Genomic DNA, 19,568 nt, shown 5'->3' on the forward strand with positions numbered 1-19,568 from the left:
TATCTATCTATCTATCTATCTATCTATCTATCTATCTATCTATCTATCTGTGTCTCTGTTGGTCTGTCTCTCTGTGTCCATCTGTCTTTTTGTCTGTCTGGCTCTCTCTGTCTCTCTGCTGGTGTTTTGGTCTGTCAGTCTGTCTGTCTGTCTGCCTGTCTGTTTGTCTGTCTGCCTCTCTCTCTCTGTCTGTCTGTCTGTCTGTCTGTCTGTCTGTCTGTCTGTCTGTCTGTCTGTCTGTCTGTCTGTCTGTCTGTCTGTCTGTCTGTCTGTCTGTCTGTCTGTCTGTCTGTCTGTCTGTCTGTCTGTCTGTCTGTCTGTCTGTCTGTCTGTCTGTCTGTCTGTCTGTCTCTGTCTGCCTGCCCTCCTGCCTGTCTATCTCCCTGGCCTCTGACATGTTTTCATAGTAATAATCTCCTTGCTTGGACCCAGACATATCACACACCACAGCTCTCTAGATGAGGCATCATTGAAGCTGTCCAAACCAGAAAGACTACTGTGTGGATAGTGGGTACCTAACTATTTTATCAAACTGTCCTAAACAGCACGTCTCCTAATGAAGTTTTACCCAATTCTGTTCAGAATGAGCTGTTGTGTGATGTCAATGTTGGCCTAGCAGTTCAGGACAGTTCAGGATGTGTTTCCTAATCCTGTTTTACTCTTATCCTTTAGAAAACAAATGAGTGATGAAGAGAATTAATGTGATTTGAAACTCTCCTTTGATAGTAATAAAAAACACATATTGAAAACAGAGGTTGTTACATATAGTTAATGTAGCCTAGTAAGACTACAACATTATCTGTCTCTGTCTTCCATTTGAACATGATGGGACAATGAGGCCAAGGGATATTAACAGACATTTTTAAAAGGAATTGACCACAAAAATGTATTGAAAGTTTAATTCAATCAAACAGCTAAACAGTTGAATACTTTATACATTTTCCATCTAGTAGTGAGTCTGAGGTAAGTAACCAGCAAGGTCACACCAGCAACAGCATTGTTGTGTTGTGTGAGGGAGGCGGGTAGTGAGAGGGCAGTGACGCTGAATAGTGCCCTCCTCCCCTCCCCAATTCCGCCGATTTAACGGCTGCCCACTCCTCGCTCCTGCACCGACCTCCAGGGGAAAGCGCTTTGTTACCAACCGTATACAAATTCTACGCGGGTTACCCAAGTCCGACTCAATTAAAATACAGTAGCCCCAGAGAAGTAGGTTTTGGAGAAATAACGTGTACTGTCTCTTTAAGATCCCTTGGCTAGTTTGCTTCGTATTGATCAATCCACCATTTTCCAACACACAGCGGCGGCAGTGGTAACACAGCGACAGCTAACCCTACCTGGAGACGCCAGGACCCGGGGCAGTCATGGCAGCGAACATGTACCGGGTTGGAGGTAAGGGGCAACACATTTTGGGACAATTTTGTATCCTTTATGTTGCGCTCGCCCGGTTCGTCGCAGGTTTTGCAGCATGTTTTTACCCTTCCTCTTATTTCCTAAAGCGCCTTGTGTTTCAGTCAGAGTGATGAAGACGATGGTGACTATGTGAGGAGGAGGATGGTGATGAAGGGGAGTCTCGTAGAGCTAGGGATCGACCCCGGGTTTTTATTGTTTCCATCCCGTATCGCTATTGTTGTTACACAAACCAATATGATCGTCTTTGGTAGGCCTAACAGCATTTGTTTTCACTAAAATAGTTAAACCTCGATTCGCTTTTAAAAGTAAAGTTTGGCTTGCCAGTCAGCTACCAAACGTTAGCTAGCTAGGTTGCTAACATGTTATTTGGCTCTGTGGATAGAGTGAGTCAGAATTAAAGGAATTAGTATTAAATTCGTATTCTAGCTATCTCTGGTGCGAGTGTTAGGAGGCAGGGCAGGATGACTACTGCTGCTCTCTGAAGTTAGCTAACTTAAATACGGTACCTTTCAGAATAATTATAATAAATTACAATTTAGTCTACTCAGGTTCAGGTTGAGTTAATTTACCTGAGAGTCTAACTATCCAACTCACCTGGATCTTTTAGTGTTGGGGGATTGATTATAGTTAGAAGACTGAGGTCAGGTGTTCCACTCTCCTGCAATACATTTGAACAGGAGTTTGACAACAAATGGGTGACTGTATCCAGTAGGCTAACGTTAGTCAAGCCACAGTTTTTAAACCAAGCTTGTTAGCTAGTGTGAAAATGTTTTGTTGGACTACAACTGTGTGTGTATGTAAAGTGTTGGTTTCATAAACGGAAATAAAAGATCCCAGAAATGTTCCATATGCACAAAAAGCATATTTCTCTCAAATTTTGTCAACAAATTTGTTTACATTTCTTCTTTGCCAAGATAATCCATCCACCTGACAGGTGTGGCATATCAAGAAGATGATTAAACAGCATGATCATTACTCAGGTGCATCTTGTGATGGGGACAATAAAAGGCCACTCTAAAATCTGCAGTTTTGTCACACAACACAATGCCACAGATGTCTCAAGTTTTGAGGGAGTGTGCAATTGGCATGCTGACTGCAGGAATGTCCATCAGAGCTGGTGCCAGATAATTGAATGTTAATTTCTCTACCATAAGCCACCTCCAACTTCGTTTTAGAGAATTTGGCAGTACGTCCAACTGGCATCACAACCGTAGACCACGTACGTGTATGGTGTCATGGGTGAGCGTTTTTCTGATGTCAACGTTATGAACAGAGTGCCCCACGGTGGGGTTATGGTACGGGCAGGCATAAGCTATGGACAACGAACATAATTTCATTTTATCGATGGCAATTAGAATGCTCTAAAATACCGGAATGAGATCCTAAGGCCTTTTATTTTTTTACTTTTTTTTAGGTATCTGTGACCAACAGATGCATATCTGTATTCCCAGTGGGGAAATCAATAGATTAAGGCCTCGTGAATTTATTTCAATTGACTGATCTCATATGAACTGTAACTAAGTGAAATTGTTGCATATATATATACTGAACAAAAATATATTGCACTGAACAAAAATAAAAACGCAAAAATGCCTGATTTTACTGAGTTACAGTTCATATAAGGAAATCAGTCAATTTAAATAAATTCATTAGGGCCTAATCTATGAATTTCACATGACTGAGCAGGGGCGCAGTCATGGGTGGGGCCTGGGAGGACATGGGCCAATCCACTTAGGATCCATGCCCAGCCAATCAGAATGAGTTTTTCCCCACAAAAGTGCTTTATTGCAGACAGAAATACTCCTCAGTTTCATCAGGTGTCCGGGTGGCTGGTCTCAGACGATCCCGCAGGTGAAGAAGCTGGATGTGGAGGTCCTGGGCGTGGTTACATGTGGTCTGCGGTTGTGAGGCCGGTTGGACATACTTCCAAATCCTCTAAAATTACATCGGAGGTGGCTTACAGTAGAGAAAGTAACATTACATTCTCTGGCAACAGCTCTAGTAGACATTCCTGCAGTCAGCAGGCCAATTGCACACTCCCTCAACTTGAGACATCTGTGGCTTTGTGTTGTGACAAAACTGCACATTTTAGTGACCTTTTATTGTCCCCAGCACAAGGTGCACGTGTGTAATGATCATGCTGTTTAATCATCTTCTTGATATGCCACACCTGTCAGGTGGATGGATTATCTTGGCAAAGGAGAAATGCTCACTAACAGGAATGCAAGCACATTTGTGCACACATTTTGAGAGAAATAAGCTTTTTGCATCTAACATTTCTGGGATCTTTTATTTCGGCTCATAAAATATTGGACCAACACATTACATGTTGCGTTTTTATATTTTTGTTCTGTGTTTTTTGGCTGACCAATAACCATCATCCAAAATTCCATGACTGTCACAGCCCTAACCTCAACAACACAGTGTCCGTGTCAGCAGCACCAGTTGTAGATTGGGAATGTGACAGATGGGGTCAATGGGACCAGTCATGGAGGAGACAATACTATATAACAACACAGCCTAGTCTTCCCACTCTTATTATTCATACATGTCAACTGGCTGTCAGCTGTTATGAACAAGTTGTTTTTCAGACAAGTGAGACAACTCACTGTTAAGATAGCTAGCTTTCATAAAATATAGCCTACGGGTTTGATTCAGGCACTGTAGAAATGGTGAGGTGTGTGTGTGTGTGTGTGTGTTGTTTTGCCTGTCTGCATGCGATCAGGCCCATGCTGCTGTATAGAAGAGACCCATGAATTGTTGTGGAAACAGGTGAATTGAAGCCACTCCTCTTCTGTGTTAAACAGTCACTTGGTGCACACTGAGACGAGCTACATTTTTTCACCGTTTCCAGCAGATCATTTTAATTGATAGCTGGAAATGCAACTTTTGACAGCAGATTCACTACTGCTTTACACTAATTTTAGAAATTATGGAACTGTTTGACAGTTTCTCAAGAAGCTCTGATGAATGGCCAATCAATCAGTACCAAGATAGTAAAAGTAGGCCTAGATTTTAAGGAGGGAAATGATTTTGATTTTCCATGTCAATAACATTTATTTTATAAAGCTCTTTTTACATCAGCAGTTGTCACAAACTGCCTTACAGATACCCAGCCTAGAACCCAAAAGAGCAAGCAATGCAGAAGCACAGTGGCCAGGAATAACTCCCTAGAAGGCTGGAAACTAGGGAGGAACCAGGCACCAAGTGGTGGACGGTTCTCTTCTGGCCCTCTACATTCCCCGTAGGTCTCCTGTTTGGACCTACCACCCCAGTCATTGCCTTAGCTCTTCGGTACAGTGGCAGTACACTAATGTTCAGAAATGGCTTTGGTCACAAATAGGGTTCCGAAGAGAGTCCCACATGTCAGTGAACCGTTGTCAGAAGAAGCACCCATGGCACGTTTTGAAGCTCTGTGCAAGGATCCAGGATAAAACAGATGCCTCTGTGGCTGCCTTGTCCCCTCCTCCAGTCTAAGGCCTTGGCTTGGCTGGCATCAAAACAAAGCCTGCCTCCTCTCTAAGATGGCCAACACTTAGCAAGACAATTCTGGAGACAATGCTAGATCATCAGAGGCACTGAGGACTTTCCTTGTGGCTGAAGTATGAACACAGTACGCTTGCCAGGCCCTAATGTCTTTGTTTCCCCCATTAGATCTGGATAGAGCGAGAGAGAGCCTCGTATGGCATTGATGGCCCCAAAAACCATTGTACTCTTTCTTTATCCAAGAGATTATTATTTAGATTTTTTTACCCCCTTTTTTCTCCCCAATTTTGTGGTATCCAATTGGTAGTAGTTACTGTCTTGTCTCATCACTACAACTCCTGTACGGACTCGGGAGAGGCGACAGTTGAGAGCCGTGCGTCCTCCGAAACACAACCCAACCAAGCCTCACTGCTTCTTGACACAATGCACATCCAACCCAGAAGCCAGCCGCACCAATGTGTCGGAGGAAACACCTGGCGACCAGGTCAGCGTGCACTGCGCCCGGCCCGCCACAGGAGTCGCTAGTGCGCGATGAGACAAGGATATCCCCGCCGGCCAAACCCTCCCTAACCGGACGACGCTGGGCCAATTGTGAACCGCCCCATGGGCCTCCCCAAAATAAAGGAAACACCAACATATAGTGTCTTAGTAGGGCATTGAGCCACCAGGAGCCAGAACAGCTTCAATGCACGTGGCGTAGCTTCTACCAATGTCTGGAACTCTATTGGAGGGATGCGACACTTCTTCACACGAAATTTCCTTTTTTTGGTGTGTTTTTGTTGATGGTGGTGGAAAACACTGTCTCAGGCGCTGTTCCAGAATCTTCCATATGTGTTCAATTGCGTTGAGATCTGGTGACTGAGAAGGCCATTGCGAGTGGTTTACATAATTTTCATGCTCATCAAGCCATTCAGTGACCACTCGTGCCCTGTGGATAGGGGCATTGTCATCCTATGGGGGCATAGCCATGGTAGCCAAAATAATGGCCTGCCCAGCATCTTTATAGATGATCCTAAAGCATGTTTGGATGTTAATTGCTTCATTAACTTAGGAACCACACCTGTGTGGGAGCACCTGCGTTCTATATACTTTGTATCCCTCATTTACTCAAATGTTTCCATTATTTTGGCAGTTACCTGTACCATCATAATATCCAAAACAGATGAGTTTTCTGGCATTGAGTGTCCCTGAACATTACCCTTAACAAAACCCATTGTACTCTTCCTCCTTACATCAGAGGAGAGTTAGCCAGAGTTGCTTGATCAGCATTATCTACCTGGCATCTTCAGCTTATTTTCTCGGCTCACACTAAATGATCACCTAATTGCCATCATGCCTACTTTCCCTGTAGGCGTGTAGTCTCAGGCCCTGGGATCAAAGGCCAGGAGAGGATCCAGTTAGTTAAGCTAGTTGCTTGGACAAGCTCTACTAAGTGTTTAGTTGGATTGGCTCTCCTGTGGAACCCCCCCCCCCCCCCCCCCCCCCCATGGCACGGTCACATGGCATCTTCCTGACAAATTGGATTGGCTCATCAGAATAGGCTACATGTCATGCAGAGACAACCTATGGTGGGATCGATGTTTCCATGAAGAACACTGTTAGGACAAAGAGCATCACTGTCTTCAGTGACAAGTTCCCTGACGGCCAGTCACTGTGTGATAGAGATGTGATGTATAACAGCAGAAATAACTGTAAAACATTTCCTCAGCAGGTCAGTAACATATTGTGTGATGGTTAGGTGACAAACAAATGACCTGCGGCTACACAGAGGTGTGCACACCTGTATATACACACACACACACACACACACTGCGTCTCCATGGAGCTGAACAGACTCCATCACACAGGTGGTAAACACAGCAGGAATGCTGCAGGTTCTAGACAGTGAGAACATGACACTGTGCGTCTCTGATGGAAAGCATCGCCTCCACCTTTTTCCCAACAGTCACGGACAGCACAGATTATCATAGTAAGTTTGGCTGTTGTTCATAAGAGGAAATGCAGGACCTATTTTAGTGAGATGGATGGACAGAGTGTATATGAGAGTTGGAGAGTAAGTGGGAAAAGACAAGTGTGATAGGTTCAGTGGGGAATTGAATTACCTGACTACCATTGCCATAGTAACCCCCATACCATATCCCTGCACACTGAGACTGACCCTGATATGGCCTGTGGTGTCTGCTCCTCTCCACAAGAACATACCGCTGTGTAAATGTGGACTGGACCTGCGTGGGAGGATGTTCTCTACGTTTCGTCTGTTTCTCCCGCTGGTCCCTATGCCCATGTCTTTGTCTGTTTTTAATTGCTTACTTACTTATTTCTGCTTGTCTGTCAGTCGATGTCTGTCTGGCTCTTTCTCATTCCGTCTGTCTGTTTGTCCGTCTCTCTGCATGTCTGTCTTTCTGTCTGACTCTGGCCTGGTTTGGTTCCACTCAGAGCGGACTGACTGTCTCTTTGGGTCTCAGCTCAGCAACATGGTATGATTGGCTCAGAGGATATTTGACTGCACTGTGACGTGGCGGTTAATGAGGGCGCGTGATTGGCTGAGGCTGGCAGTGGGGGAGGGGTGGGTGTAGCAGACGCTGGCTGTGGGCACATGTAGGCTGAGAGGGTAGGCAGACAGACAGGCTGGCAGACAGACAGTTTGGTTTGCATGAAGCCTGTTCACTATTTTGGCTGTATAACAGTTTTCTGCTTGTATGTTGTTGTTTTTTTCTAGGAGCCCCTCTCTTTCTCTCTGCCCTCCCATCTTTCTCTCCCTCTTTGTTTACATGAACCCTGAAGTATGTGTGTGTTCCTTCTTGGGAGAGTGGAGACTTACTCAGACGAGACGAAGATTCGGACTGGAGGGAATGGGGCAGGCCTGGAATTTTGTCATTTTTAGGGGCAAGGCCATATGCCGGCAAGGCCATTAACCAAAAATGACCAGTTTTAAATTGATTTGAAAACCGAAAAAGACAAGCTATTCTGTTACACTTGTGTTCTTTGTATGTAAGTGAACATGAGTAATTCGCCTACAGGTCAAAGGGTAGGTGATAGCCTATGGGAATTGGTTACAGTCTGTCATGTCCACAGTGACAGGAGGAAGTGAAAATGTAGCCAAACTTTAATGACTTTTATTTATTTACACACACAGGCTAAACAGCAGTCATGTTTAACAATTAGAATGCAGGATAATTAACATGCACATCTAAGGCTTGATTCTGTAGTACTACCACCACTGTTTTCAGATAGCATAGAAAGGCCTGTTCTGTACCACATCACCCACCTTGCAATCTGAGCAGAGGCAGTTATCATTTTTTGAAACTATTTAATCAGGATTTTTTTAATATTTTTTTTTTTTACCATGTTCTGACCATAGGAATGTTAAGAGGATTATTTTATAAACACTTCCTCATATGCCATTGAAACCAGTATTTCTCTCATGTTCTCAATTTTCCTTTGTTGTCCAGCAGCCAAAGACCCACTCCTAGTCATATTAACACCCCTGTGCTAGGTGTAACATTTCTACATTTCTAAAGGAGATTTTCATCTCGCATTTATCAAACCGCTCTCATTTGCGGCTCAATTTGGTGAACAGTGTATTCCCGCTAATTGCATTCTGGAACATTCACGCTTATAGGCAAGGCTTACTGGCTTGTGCGCGTTGCTGCGCTTATATTGTGAAGAAATAGTTTATCAACATTGTAAGCTAAAGGTTCTGATCTGTTGCATCAGCGTAATTGTTTTTAAAATGTTTTTGATGTACAGTGGGTGTAATCATTTGGAATCTATCATCAAACAACTGTCCCAGAGTCTGTTTGGAATATTTATTTCTCGTCCAGAATGACAAGCTGACCAATAGAAGGGGTCAACTTTCGTACTGTGGGGGATAGTAGATTGACGTAGGCTAGTGCTTTTGTTTGTTACTCATCTTGTTGGCTGACAAAGTAAATGTGGACAGTTGTTCTACTGTCTTCCAATTAGATAAGAAGGATGTGCGCTGTTTCCTCCCTGATCGGTCTTCACTAGTAGCCTACTTCAGAGCTGCCTGTGAGAAGGACTGATCAGGTGACGGGTATTGGCTAATAAGAATTGAGATATCTGAAAGAGCCATGTGAGTGAGAGGTGCTTCGGAACAGAGTGATTGGCAGACGGGAGAATGGAATTACAATTATTATATTCAGGGCACAACAGCCACTTTGGCTGCAAGGCATGAAAATGGGAGGGCTGGATAGGGGTCGACGAGGGAGAGTGGAGGGGGGACGTTGGAGGGCTAAGACTAGGTTGTGTGGAGGGGGAGATTTGAGGGGGTGGGAGTAGACTGTGGAGGGTGAAGGTTGGGGTTAGACTATGGGGTGGGGGGGACCATGGAGGAGGATGAGAGTGACTGGATGTAGGGAGAATAGAGGAGGAGACGAGGGAGGGTTTAGCTCCAGGCAGCCTACCAAGTGTGTGGTGTGATAATCTGACGTTAGCCAAGACGCATGCAGGGTTAAGACTAGGCACCCTACCAAGCCCAGGGCCTAAAGGGATGTCAGGCTGAGTACTGAGGCTGCTATGGGCCTGGAGCTGGGCCAAGATCGGGGAGAGCAGGGGGGGAGGGCAGGGGGATAGGAGAGCAGGGTGGAGGGGATAGGAGAGCAGGTGGAGAGCAATGGGAGGGGATGGGAGAGCAATGGGAGGGGATGGGAGAGCAATGGGAGGGGATGGGAGAGCAATGGGAGGGGGATGGGAGAGCAATGGGAGCGGATGGGAGAGCAATGGGAGAGCAATGGGAGGGGATGGGAGAGCAATGGGAGCGGATGGGAGAGCAATGGGAGGGGATGGGAGAGCAATGGGAGCGGATGGGAGAGCAATGGGAGAGCAATGGGAGGGGGATGGGAGGGGATGGGAGAGCAATGGGAGGGGATGGGAGAGCAATGGGAGGGGATGGGAGAGCAATGGGAGGGGATGGGAGAGCAATGGGAGGGGGATGGGAGAGCAATGGGAGGGGGATGGGAGAGCAGTGGGGGATGAGAGAGTAGTAGGAGGAGAGCAGCAGGAGGAGGAGGAGAGCAGCAGGGGAAGAGCAATGGGAGGAGAGAGCAGGGGAAGAGCAATGGGAGGGGAGAGCAGGGGAAGAGCAATGGGAGGGGAGAGCAGGGGAAGAGCAATGGGAGGAGAGAGCAGGGGAAGAGCAATGGGAGGAGAGAGCAGGGGAAGAGCAATGGGAGGAGAGAGCAGGGGAAGAGCAATGGGAGGAGAGAGCAGGGGAAGAGCAATGGGAGGAGAGAGCAGGGGAAGAGCAATGGGAGGAGAGAGCAGGGGAAGAGCAATGGGAGGAGAGAGCAGGGGAAGAGCAATGGGAGGAGAGAGCAGGGGAAGAGCAATGGGAGGAGAGAGCAGGGGAAGAGCAATGGGAGGGGAGAGCAGGGGAAGAGCAATGGGAGGGGATAGGAGAGCAGGGGGAGAGCGGAGCAGGGGGAGGGGATAGGAGAGCAGGGAGAGAGGGGAGAGAAATTGGAGGGGATAGGAGAGCAGGGGGTAAGAGGAGAGAAGGAGCTGGGTCAAGAGCACAGACCGAGGTAGAGGGAGCTGGAAATTGAGTGAAATGGAAAGGAGGAAAAAGGAAGAAAATATTGAATTGTGGGTCGGCACGTGTTTTGATGTACTGTACAACAAGCTATTGAAGTCATCCATTGGTCAGAGGGGCTAAACCACTCAGTGAGAATCCAGTTGCCACTGTCTCTGTCAGTTGGATATACAGAGTAACCTTGTTAAGACACTGTCTCTGTCAGTTGGATATACAGAGTAACCTTGTAAAAAAACTCTCTGGGATATGGTCCCACCTCGACAACAGCCAGTGAAATTGCAGGGCGCCAAATTCAAAACAACAGAAATCTCATAATTAAAATTCCTCAAACATACAAGTATTATACACCATTTTAAAGATAAACTTCTTGTTCATCCAGCCACAGTGTCTGATTTCAAAAGGCTTTACGGCGAAAGCATACCATATGATTATGTTAGGTCAGCGCCTAGTAACAAAAAAACATACAGCCATTTTCCAGCCAAAGAGAAGAGTCACAAAAAGCAGAAATGGAGATAAAATTAATCACTAACCTTTGATGATCTTCATCAGATGGCACTCATAGGACTTCATGTTACACAATACATGCATGTTTTGTTCGATAAAGTTCATATTTATATCCAAAAATCTCAGTTTACATTGGCGCATTATGTTAACCTCTCTAGGGCAGGCGGGACGAATTCGTCCCACCTACGTAACAGCCAGTTGAATCCTGTGGCGCGATTTTCAAATACCTTAAAAATCCTATTACTTCAATTTCTCAAACATATGACTATTTTACAGCTATTTAAAGACAAGACTCTCGTTAATCTAACCACACTGTCCGATTTCAAAAAGGCTTTACAACGAAAGCAAAACATTAGATTATGTCAGTAGAGTACCCAGCCAGAAATAATCAGACACCCATTTTTCAAGCTAGCATATAATGTCACAAAAACCCAGAAGACAGCTAAATGCAGCACTAACCTTTGATGATCTTCATCAGATGACAACCCTAGGACATTATGTTATACAATACATGCATGTTTTGTTCAATCAAGTTCATATTTATATAAAAAAAAACAGCTTTTTACATTAGCATGTGACGTTCAGAACTAGCATACCCCCCGCAAACTTCCGGGGAATTTACTAACAATTTACTAAATTACTCACGATAAACGTTCACAAAAAGCATAACAATTATTTTAAGAATTATAGATACAGAACTCCTCTATGCACTCGATATGTCCGATTTTTAAAATAGCTTTTTGGTGAAAGCACATTTCGCAATATTCTAAGTACATAGCCCAGCCATCACGGGCTAGCTATTTAGACACCCAGCAAGTTTAGCCGTAGGTGGGACGATTTGGTGCCACCTAGCCCAGAGAGGTTAAGTAATGTTTTGCCTACAAAACAGCTGGTGATTTTGCAGAGAGCCACATCAATTTACAGAAATACTCATCATAAACTTTGATGAAAGATACAAGTCTTATGCATAGGATTATAGATAAACCTCTCCTTAATGCAAACCGCTGTGTCATTTCAAAAAAGCTTTACGGTGAAAGCACACAATGCGATAATCTGAGTACAGCGCTCAGCCACAAAAACAAACCATACAGATACCGCATGTTGTGGAGTCAACAAAAGTCAGAAATAGTGTTATAAATATTCACTTACCTTTGATCTTCATCGGAATGCACTCCCAGGAATCCCAGTTCCACAATAAATGTTTGTTTTGTTCGATAAAGTTCATTTTTATGTCCAAATACCTCCTTTTTGTTAGCTTGTTTAGTTCACTATTCCAAATGCACAAGGCATGGGCACTAAGTCCAGACGAAAAGTCAAAAAAGTTCCGTTACAGTTTGTAGAAACATGTCAAACGATGTATAGAATCAATCTTTAGGATGTTTTTATCATAAATCTTCAATAATATTCCATCCGGACAATTCCTTTGTCTTTAGAAAGGAAAGGGAACGGAGCTCGTGCTCACGACCGCGGGTGATAAACAACTCAAGGCTTTCAGCCAGACCACTGGTTCAAACAGCTCTTATTCGCTCCCATTTCACAGTAGAAGCCTGAAACAACGTTCTAAAGACTGTTGACATCTAGTGGAAGCCTTAGGAAGTGCAATCTGACCCCATAGACACAGTATATTGGCTAGGCAATCACTTAAAAACATAATCTAATGTTTTGCTTTCGTTGTAAAGCCTTTTTGAAATCGCACAATGTAGTTAGATTAACGAGAGTCTTTAAAATGGTGTAAAATAGTCATATGTTTGAGAAATTTAAGTAATAGCATTTCTAAGGTATTTGAATATCGCGCCACGGGATTCCACTGGCTGTTACGTAGGTGGGACGATTTCTTCCCACATACCCTAGAGAGGTTAAGACAAAGTCAGTTGGATGTACAGAGTAACCTTGTTAAGACACTGTCTCTGTCAGTTGGATGTACAGAGTAACCTTGTTAAGACACTGTCCTGACGTTCTCTCTTCCTCCACAGATTATGTTTATTTTGAAAACTCATCCAGTAACCCATTGCTGATCCGGCGGATAGAAGAGCTCAACAAGGTGAGACCGTGGTGTGTGTGTGTGTGCGAGCAGTCTCTCGAGTCCTAACAGGTGCCAACTGTCCTCAATGTTTGGCTGTTTGAAAGTACTGGACGTAGTGTCTGTCTGCTGTGATTAAAGGGACACTTCGGGATTTTGGCCCTTTTATATACTTCCCAAGAGTCAGATGCCCTCGTGGATACCATTTTTATGTGTGTGTGTGCCATTTGAAGGAAGTTGCGAACTAGCACTAGCGCAATTGTTAGCAGATACCCATAGACTTCCAGTCATTGTTAATAATACTTCCTCTTACTTCCTTCATACTGGACACAGAGACATACAAATGGTATCCACGAGTTCATCTGACTCTGAGGAAGTAGATAAAGTGCCAATCATTGCCAAAATCTGAAGTGTCCCTTTAACAGATGGACACAGACCTGAGCCTAGGCCTAGCTTAGCTGCTGCACTCACTCATGTCACTATCAGCCTGCCCAGACAGGCATAGCAGTGGCTCTTTCCCAAATAGTCTCAGATCCCTTGCTTCCTCTTTCTTCCACTCCTAAAAAAAAAATGCATTGGAGGAGAATGTCAGAGGGGAGGGACCTTGGATCTTCTCCAAGATGGTTTGAGAAGGTGACGAGATTAACACCATCAATCATTAGTCACCCCACTTTGATCAATCAACACTGGCATGTAAATGACTTCTTAAAGCATAGTTATTACATGACCTAGCCTAGTTCTACTGTTGCTCACCAGACTTCACCAGAGTTTCTGTTCGTTCTGATATCGTAAGCAAACCTGAACTCAACACACTCTGTGTGTGTGACCAATGACGTGTGGCGGGCGCGCGGCTTGTGGTCAGTTACCATGGCAACCCTCAGTCTTCAGTTCTCTCTCTCTGTCTTGTATTGTTTACAGACGGCCAATGGAAACGTGGAGGCTAAAGTGGTCTGTTTCTACCGACGCAGAGACATCTCCTCAACGCTCATCGCCCTCGCCGACAAACACGCACGTGAGTGACAAGCACGGTTCACTGTTCAGTCAGAATCCACTATTTCTTCACCAGCTAACCACTGTGACGGTTCAACTCCCCTAGTAATAGTGACTGTTCAGTCAGAAACCAGGTATTAATGTAACCAGGTGAAACCTCTTGCAAGAGAGACCAGTTCCCTCTACACTGAATGACTAAGCATCATTCAGCATCCAATGCCACTTGATTCCCTTGTATAGGCTAGTTCACAGAGAGATGGTTGGACTGAGCTGCTGTGTGTATAAGGTTTTCAAATGTACCATTAAAGCTCATTCAATCTGATGAGCTCTGTCATGTATAGTGAAAGACAATAGCTGTGTTCGAATACTCATACTAACCGTACTATTTGTGACGTGAATTGAGTATATAGTTAGTATGCCAAAAGTTCCCTGAAGTCGTACTAAATTCGCCAAAATACGAAGTATACAAGCAGTGGACACTATTTATGTGCTTTTAAGGCCCATAATGCAATTCTTCAGAAAATAGGCGGGGATTCACAATGTTTTCAGATTTGAAGAAAATGGCGGAAAATATGGAGCCAAAGTCCGACGAGAGGGTATACAAAATCGTTGCTTTACCTATTTTAATTTTATTTAATCTTTATTGCTTTAACCAATTATAACAAATGTAAATAACATTTTGAGTAATGTAATAAATTAATGACTTTTCAAATAAGTTACATTACACGTTATGTTGGCTGACAATTTGTTAGCTACGCTGTCCTTACGAACCTCATTCCCCGTTGTTAGCTACCCTGTCCTTACGAACCTCATTCCCCGTTGTTAGCTACCCTGTCCTTACGAACCTCATTCCCCGTTGTTAGCTACGCTGTCCTTACGAACCTCATTCCCCGTTGTTAGCTACGCTGTCCTTACGAACCTCATTCCCCGTTGTTAGCTACGCTGTCCTTACGAACCTCATTCCCCGTTGTTAGCTACGCTGTCCTTACGAACCTCATTCCCCGTTGTTAGCTACGCTGTCCTTACGAACCTCATTCCCCGTTGTTAGCTACGCTGTCCTTACGAACCTCATTCCCCGTACATACTGCTGTAATGATATGCTATGTTGGCTACCTACTGTAACGTTAGTTGGCTACTAGTACATCGAACATGCCAGTATATTTACTTTATGCTATCTAACTACCCAATGTTTATTGACTTGATTATTCATGTCATTCATAACTTGGCTAAGTGGTATAGTCGTTTTTGGATTCGTTCGTAAATTCGCTCTGGCTATGTACTCCAATTACAGAGCACTCTCGTTTGACTGCCAGAGGCAGAGCTCAGAATAACTGATTCATTGACGAACACTCAACACCCGTAGAATGTGGCTGGTGTCAGTAAACGTCGGCAAATAAGTGTAATTAAATTGTTGCCGGCAGCACAGTTAGTCGCCAACACTGGATAACATGAACACAGCCTAACCAGCTCTGCTAGGGGGAGTAAAATGGTCAGAGTGATGTGTTCTCTCATTTGTGTCTGGGAATAGCTAGCCAACTTTAGCCAGTTAGTTTGGGTGCTTTACTGCGGTTGTGAGGTCAATACGCTCGGATCAAACCTACTCCTCGGCCAGAGCGTCCAGTGTGCGCTCTGAACGCTCCAAGAGCGAAATGCTCTGAATTTATGAACGGATAATCTGACAACGCCCTGAGCACACCCTGGCACTCCAGATTGAATTTATGAACACACCTGTTATGCTAACAAGCTAGAAAGAGGTTGCATAGCAACAGCATCAACTTCCGGTAGACTAGGTGAAGCGCTAGTATGCTCAACTGAAAGAATACCGTTGGTTTACAGTATACTAAAATGAACTAATAGTATGTAGTATACAGGATGTTAATATGGGTATTCCAACACAGCTAATATCTGTATCAGTCCTAGTCTAGGAAAATATCAGTGTTTGTTTACGTCTGCTCATCTAAGCAGGACTGTGTGAATGACTATTTTCAGGCCAGCGGGCTTGTGTGTGTGTGTGTGAGAGAGAGAGAGCTGGCTATGCAGTGTTAGCGGCTGTATCTTTGAGATGTTGCTGTTTTGGGCTGCTTGTATCTATCAGAGTGCAGTAGACTGTAGCTGTGAGGACCTGACTGGAAAAAGTCAATCCTTCTAGAGCAGTACTCCCTCTGTTCTGTCCTACTCTATGTGCTGCCAGCACCAGCAGTAAGCCTCCCCTGCTCCCCGGGCCCCACCTGCTCCCAACCTGGGTCCTTCCACCTGCTCCCAACCTGGGTCCTTCCACCTGCTCCCAACCTGGGTCCTTCCACCTGCTCCCAACCTGGGTCCTTCCACCTGCTCCCAACCTGGGTCCTTCCACCTGCTCCCAACCTGGGTCCTTCCACCTGCTCCCAACCTGGGTCCTTCCACCTGCTCCCAACCTGGGTCCTTCCACCTGCTCCCAACCTGGGTCCTTCCACCTGCTCCCAACCTGGGTCCTTCCACCTGCTCCCAACCTGGGTCCTTCCACCTGCTCCCAACCTGGGTCCTTCCACCTGCTCCCAACCTGGGTCCTTCCACCTGCTCCCAACCTGGGTCCTTCCACCTGCTCCCAACCTGGGTCCTTCCACCTGCTCCCAACCTGGGTCCTTCCACCTGCTCCCAACCTGGGTCCTTCCACCTGCTCCCAACCTGGGTCCTTCCACCTGCTCCCAACCTGGGTCCTTCCACCTGCTCCCAACCTGGGTCCTTCCACCTGCTCCCAACCTGGGTCCTTCAACCTGGGTCCTTCAACCTGGGTCCTTCCACCTGCTCCCAACCTGGGTCCTTCCACCTGCTCCCAACCTGGGTCCTTCCACCTGCTCCCAACCTGCGTCCTTCCACCTGCTCCCAACCGTGTGTGGGTGGGTGGGCTGGTGTGTGTGGGTGGGCTGGTGTGTGTAGACGGGTGGGCTGGTCTGTGTGTGTGTACGGGTGGGCTGGTGTGTAGACGGGTGTGTGTGTGTGTGTGTGTAGACGGGTGGGCTGGTGTGTGTGTGTGTAGACGGGTGGGCTGGTGTGTGTGTGTGTAGACGGGTGGGCTGGTGTGTGTGTGTGTAGACGGGTGGGCTGGTGTGTGTGTGTGTAGACGGGTGGGCTGGTAGACGGTGTGTGTGTGTGTGTGTGTGTGTGTGTGTGTGTGTGTAGACGGGGGTGGGTGTGTGTGTGTAGACGGGGGTGGGTGTGTGTGTAGACGGGGGTGGGTGTGTGTGTGTGTGTAGACGGGGGTGTGTGTGTGTGTGTGTGTAGACGGGGGTGTGTGTGTGTAGACGGGGGTGTGTGTGTGTGTGTGTAGACGGGTGGGCTGGTCGGTGTGTGTGTGTGTGTGTGTGTGTAGACGGGTGGGCTGGTCGGTGTGTGTGTGTGTGTGTAGACGGGTGGGCTGGTGGGTGGGTGTGTGTGTGTAGACGGGTGGGCTGGTGGGTGGGTGTGTGTGTGTGTGTGTAGACGGGTGGGCTGGTGGGTGGGTGTGTGTGTGTGTGTAGACGGGTGGGCTGGTGGGTGGGTGTGTGTGTGTGTGTGTAGACTGGTGGGTGTGTGTAGACGGGTGGGCTGGTGTGTGTGTGTAGACGGGTGGGCTGGTGTGTGTGTGTAGACGAGTGGGCTGGTGTGTGTGTGTAGACGAGTGGGCTGGTGTGTGTGTGTGTGTGTGTAGACGAGTGGGCTGATGTGTGTGTGTAGACGGGTGGGCTGGTGTGTGTGTGTAGACGGGTGGGCTGGTGTGTGTAGACGGGGGGTGTGTGTGTGTAGACGGGGGTGTGTGTGTGTAGACGGGGGTGTGTGTGTGTAGACGGGGGTGTGTGTGTGTGTAGACGGGTGTGTGTGTAGACGGGTGTGTGTGTGTGTGTGTGTAGACGGGGGTGTGTGTGTGTAGACGGGTGGGCTGGTCGGGGTGTGTGTGTGTAGACGGGTGGGCTCGTCGTTGTGTGTGTGTGTAGACGGGTGGGCTGGTCGGTGTGTGTGTGTAGACGGGTGGGCTGGTGGGTGGGTGTGTGTGTGTGTGTGTGTGTGTGTAGACGGGTGGGCTGGTGTGTGTGTGTGTGTGTGTGTGTGTAGACGGGTGGGCTGGTGGGTGTGTGTGTGTGTGTGTGTGTAGACGGGTGGGCTGGTGGGTGTGTGTGTGTGTAGACGGGTGGGCTGGTGTGTGTGTGTAGACGGGTGGGCTGGTGTGTGTGTGTAGACGGGTGGGCTGGTGTGTGTGTGTAGACGGGTGGGCTGGTGTGTGTGTGTGTGTGTGTGTAGACGGGTGGGCTGGTGTGGTAGACGGGTGGGCTGGTGTGTGTAGACGGGTGGGCTGGTGGGGGTGTGTGTGTGTGTGTGTGTGTTGACGGGTGGGCTGGTGTGTGTGTGTGTAGACGGGTGGGCTGGTGGGCTGGTGTGTGGGCGTAGACGGGTGGGCGTGTGTGTGTGTGTGTGTAGACGTGTGTGTGTGTGTAGACGGGTGGGCTGGTGTGTGTGTGTAGACGGGTGTGTGTGTGTGTAGATGGGTGTGTGTGTGTGTAGACGGGTTGGCTGGTGTGTGTGTGGGCGTAGACGGGTGGGCGTGTGTGTGTGTGTAGACGGGTGTGTGTGTAGACGGGTGTGTGTGTGTATGTGTGTGTGTGTGTATGTATGTGTGTGTGTAGACGGGTGGGCTGGTGTGTGTGTAGACGGGTGGGCGTGTGTGTGTGTGTGTGTGTGTGTGTGTGTGTGTGTGTGTGTGTGTGTGTAGACGGGTGGGCTGGTGTGTGTGTGTGTAGACGGGTGGGCTGGTGTGTGTGTGTGTGTGTGAGGCGGGTGGTCGTGTGTGTGTAGACGGGTGGGCGTGTGTGTGTGTGTGTAGACGGGTGTGTGTGTGTGTGTGTGTGTGTGTGTGTGTGTGTGTAGACGGGGGCGTGTGTGTGTAGATGGGTGTGTGTGTGTGTGTAGACGGGTGGGCTGGTCTGTGTGTGTGTAGACGGGTGGGCTGGTCTGTGTGTGTGTGTAGACGGGTGGGCGTGTGTGTGTGTGTGTAGACGGGTGGGCGTGTGTGTGTATAGACGGGTGGGCGCGTGTGTGTGTAGACGGGTGGGTGGGGGTGTGTGTGTGTGTGTGTGTGTGTGTGTGTGTGTAGACGGGTGGGCGCGTGTGTGTGTGTGTGTGTAGACTGGTGGGTGGCGTGTGTGTGTAGACGGGTGGGCGTGTGTGTGTGTAGACGGGTGGGCTGGTGTGTGTGTGTAGACGGGTGGGCGCGTGTGTGTGTGTGTGTGTGTAGACGGGTGGGCGTGTGTGTGTGTGTGTGTGTGTGTAGACGGGTGGGCGTGTGGTGTGTGTGTGTAGACGGGTGGGCGTGTGTGTGTGTGTGTGTGTGTAGACGGGTGGGCTGGTGTGTGTGTGTGTGTGTGTGTGTGTGTGTAGACGGGTGGGCTGGTGTGTGTGTGTGAAGACGGGTGTGTGTGTGTGTGTGTGTGTGTGTGTGTAGACGGGTGTGTGTGTGTGTTGACGGGTGGGCGTGTGTGTGTGTGTGTGTGGACGGGTGGGCGTGTGTGTGTGGGCGTGTGTGTGTGTGTGTGTAGACGGGGGCGTGTGTGTGTAGATGGGTGTGTGTGTGTAGACGGGTGGGCTGGTCTGTGT

General features: G+C 47.3%; 1 protein-coding gene across 3 annotated transcripts in view; it reads left to right on the top strand.

Annotated features, from left to right (window-relative positions):
• The first annotated feature begins 1,074 nt into the window (after nt 1-1,074).
• The window catches only part of LOC106611285 (metastasis-associated protein MTA1), an 89,392-nt gene continuing 70,898 nt past the window's right edge, over nt 1,075-19,568 (top strand). Inside the window, exons 1-4 of one of the 3 annotated variants that reach the window (XM_045723624.2) lie at nt 1,075-1,206; nt 1,299-1,389; nt 12,928-12,995; nt 13,893-13,986. In XM_045723624.2, coding sequence (XP_045579580.1) covers nt 1,362-1,389; nt 12,928-12,995; nt 13,893-13,986 — 190 coding nt within the window. In that variant the 5' untranslated portion in view covers nt 1,075-1,206; nt 1,299-1,361. Of the gene's footprint in view, nt 1,390-12,927; nt 12,996-13,892; nt 13,987-19,568 lie in introns of all 3 variants that reach the window. The other 2 variants (XM_082955764.1, XM_045723625.2) reach the window with 2 other exon arrangements.

This window comes from Salmo salar, chromosome 09 (assembly GCF_965601325.2).
Source record: "Salmo salar chromosome 09, fSalSal1, whole genome shotgun sequence".
Classification (NCBI taxonomy): domain Eukaryota; kingdom Metazoa; phylum Chordata; class Actinopteri; order Salmoniformes; family Salmonidae; genus Salmo; species Salmo salar.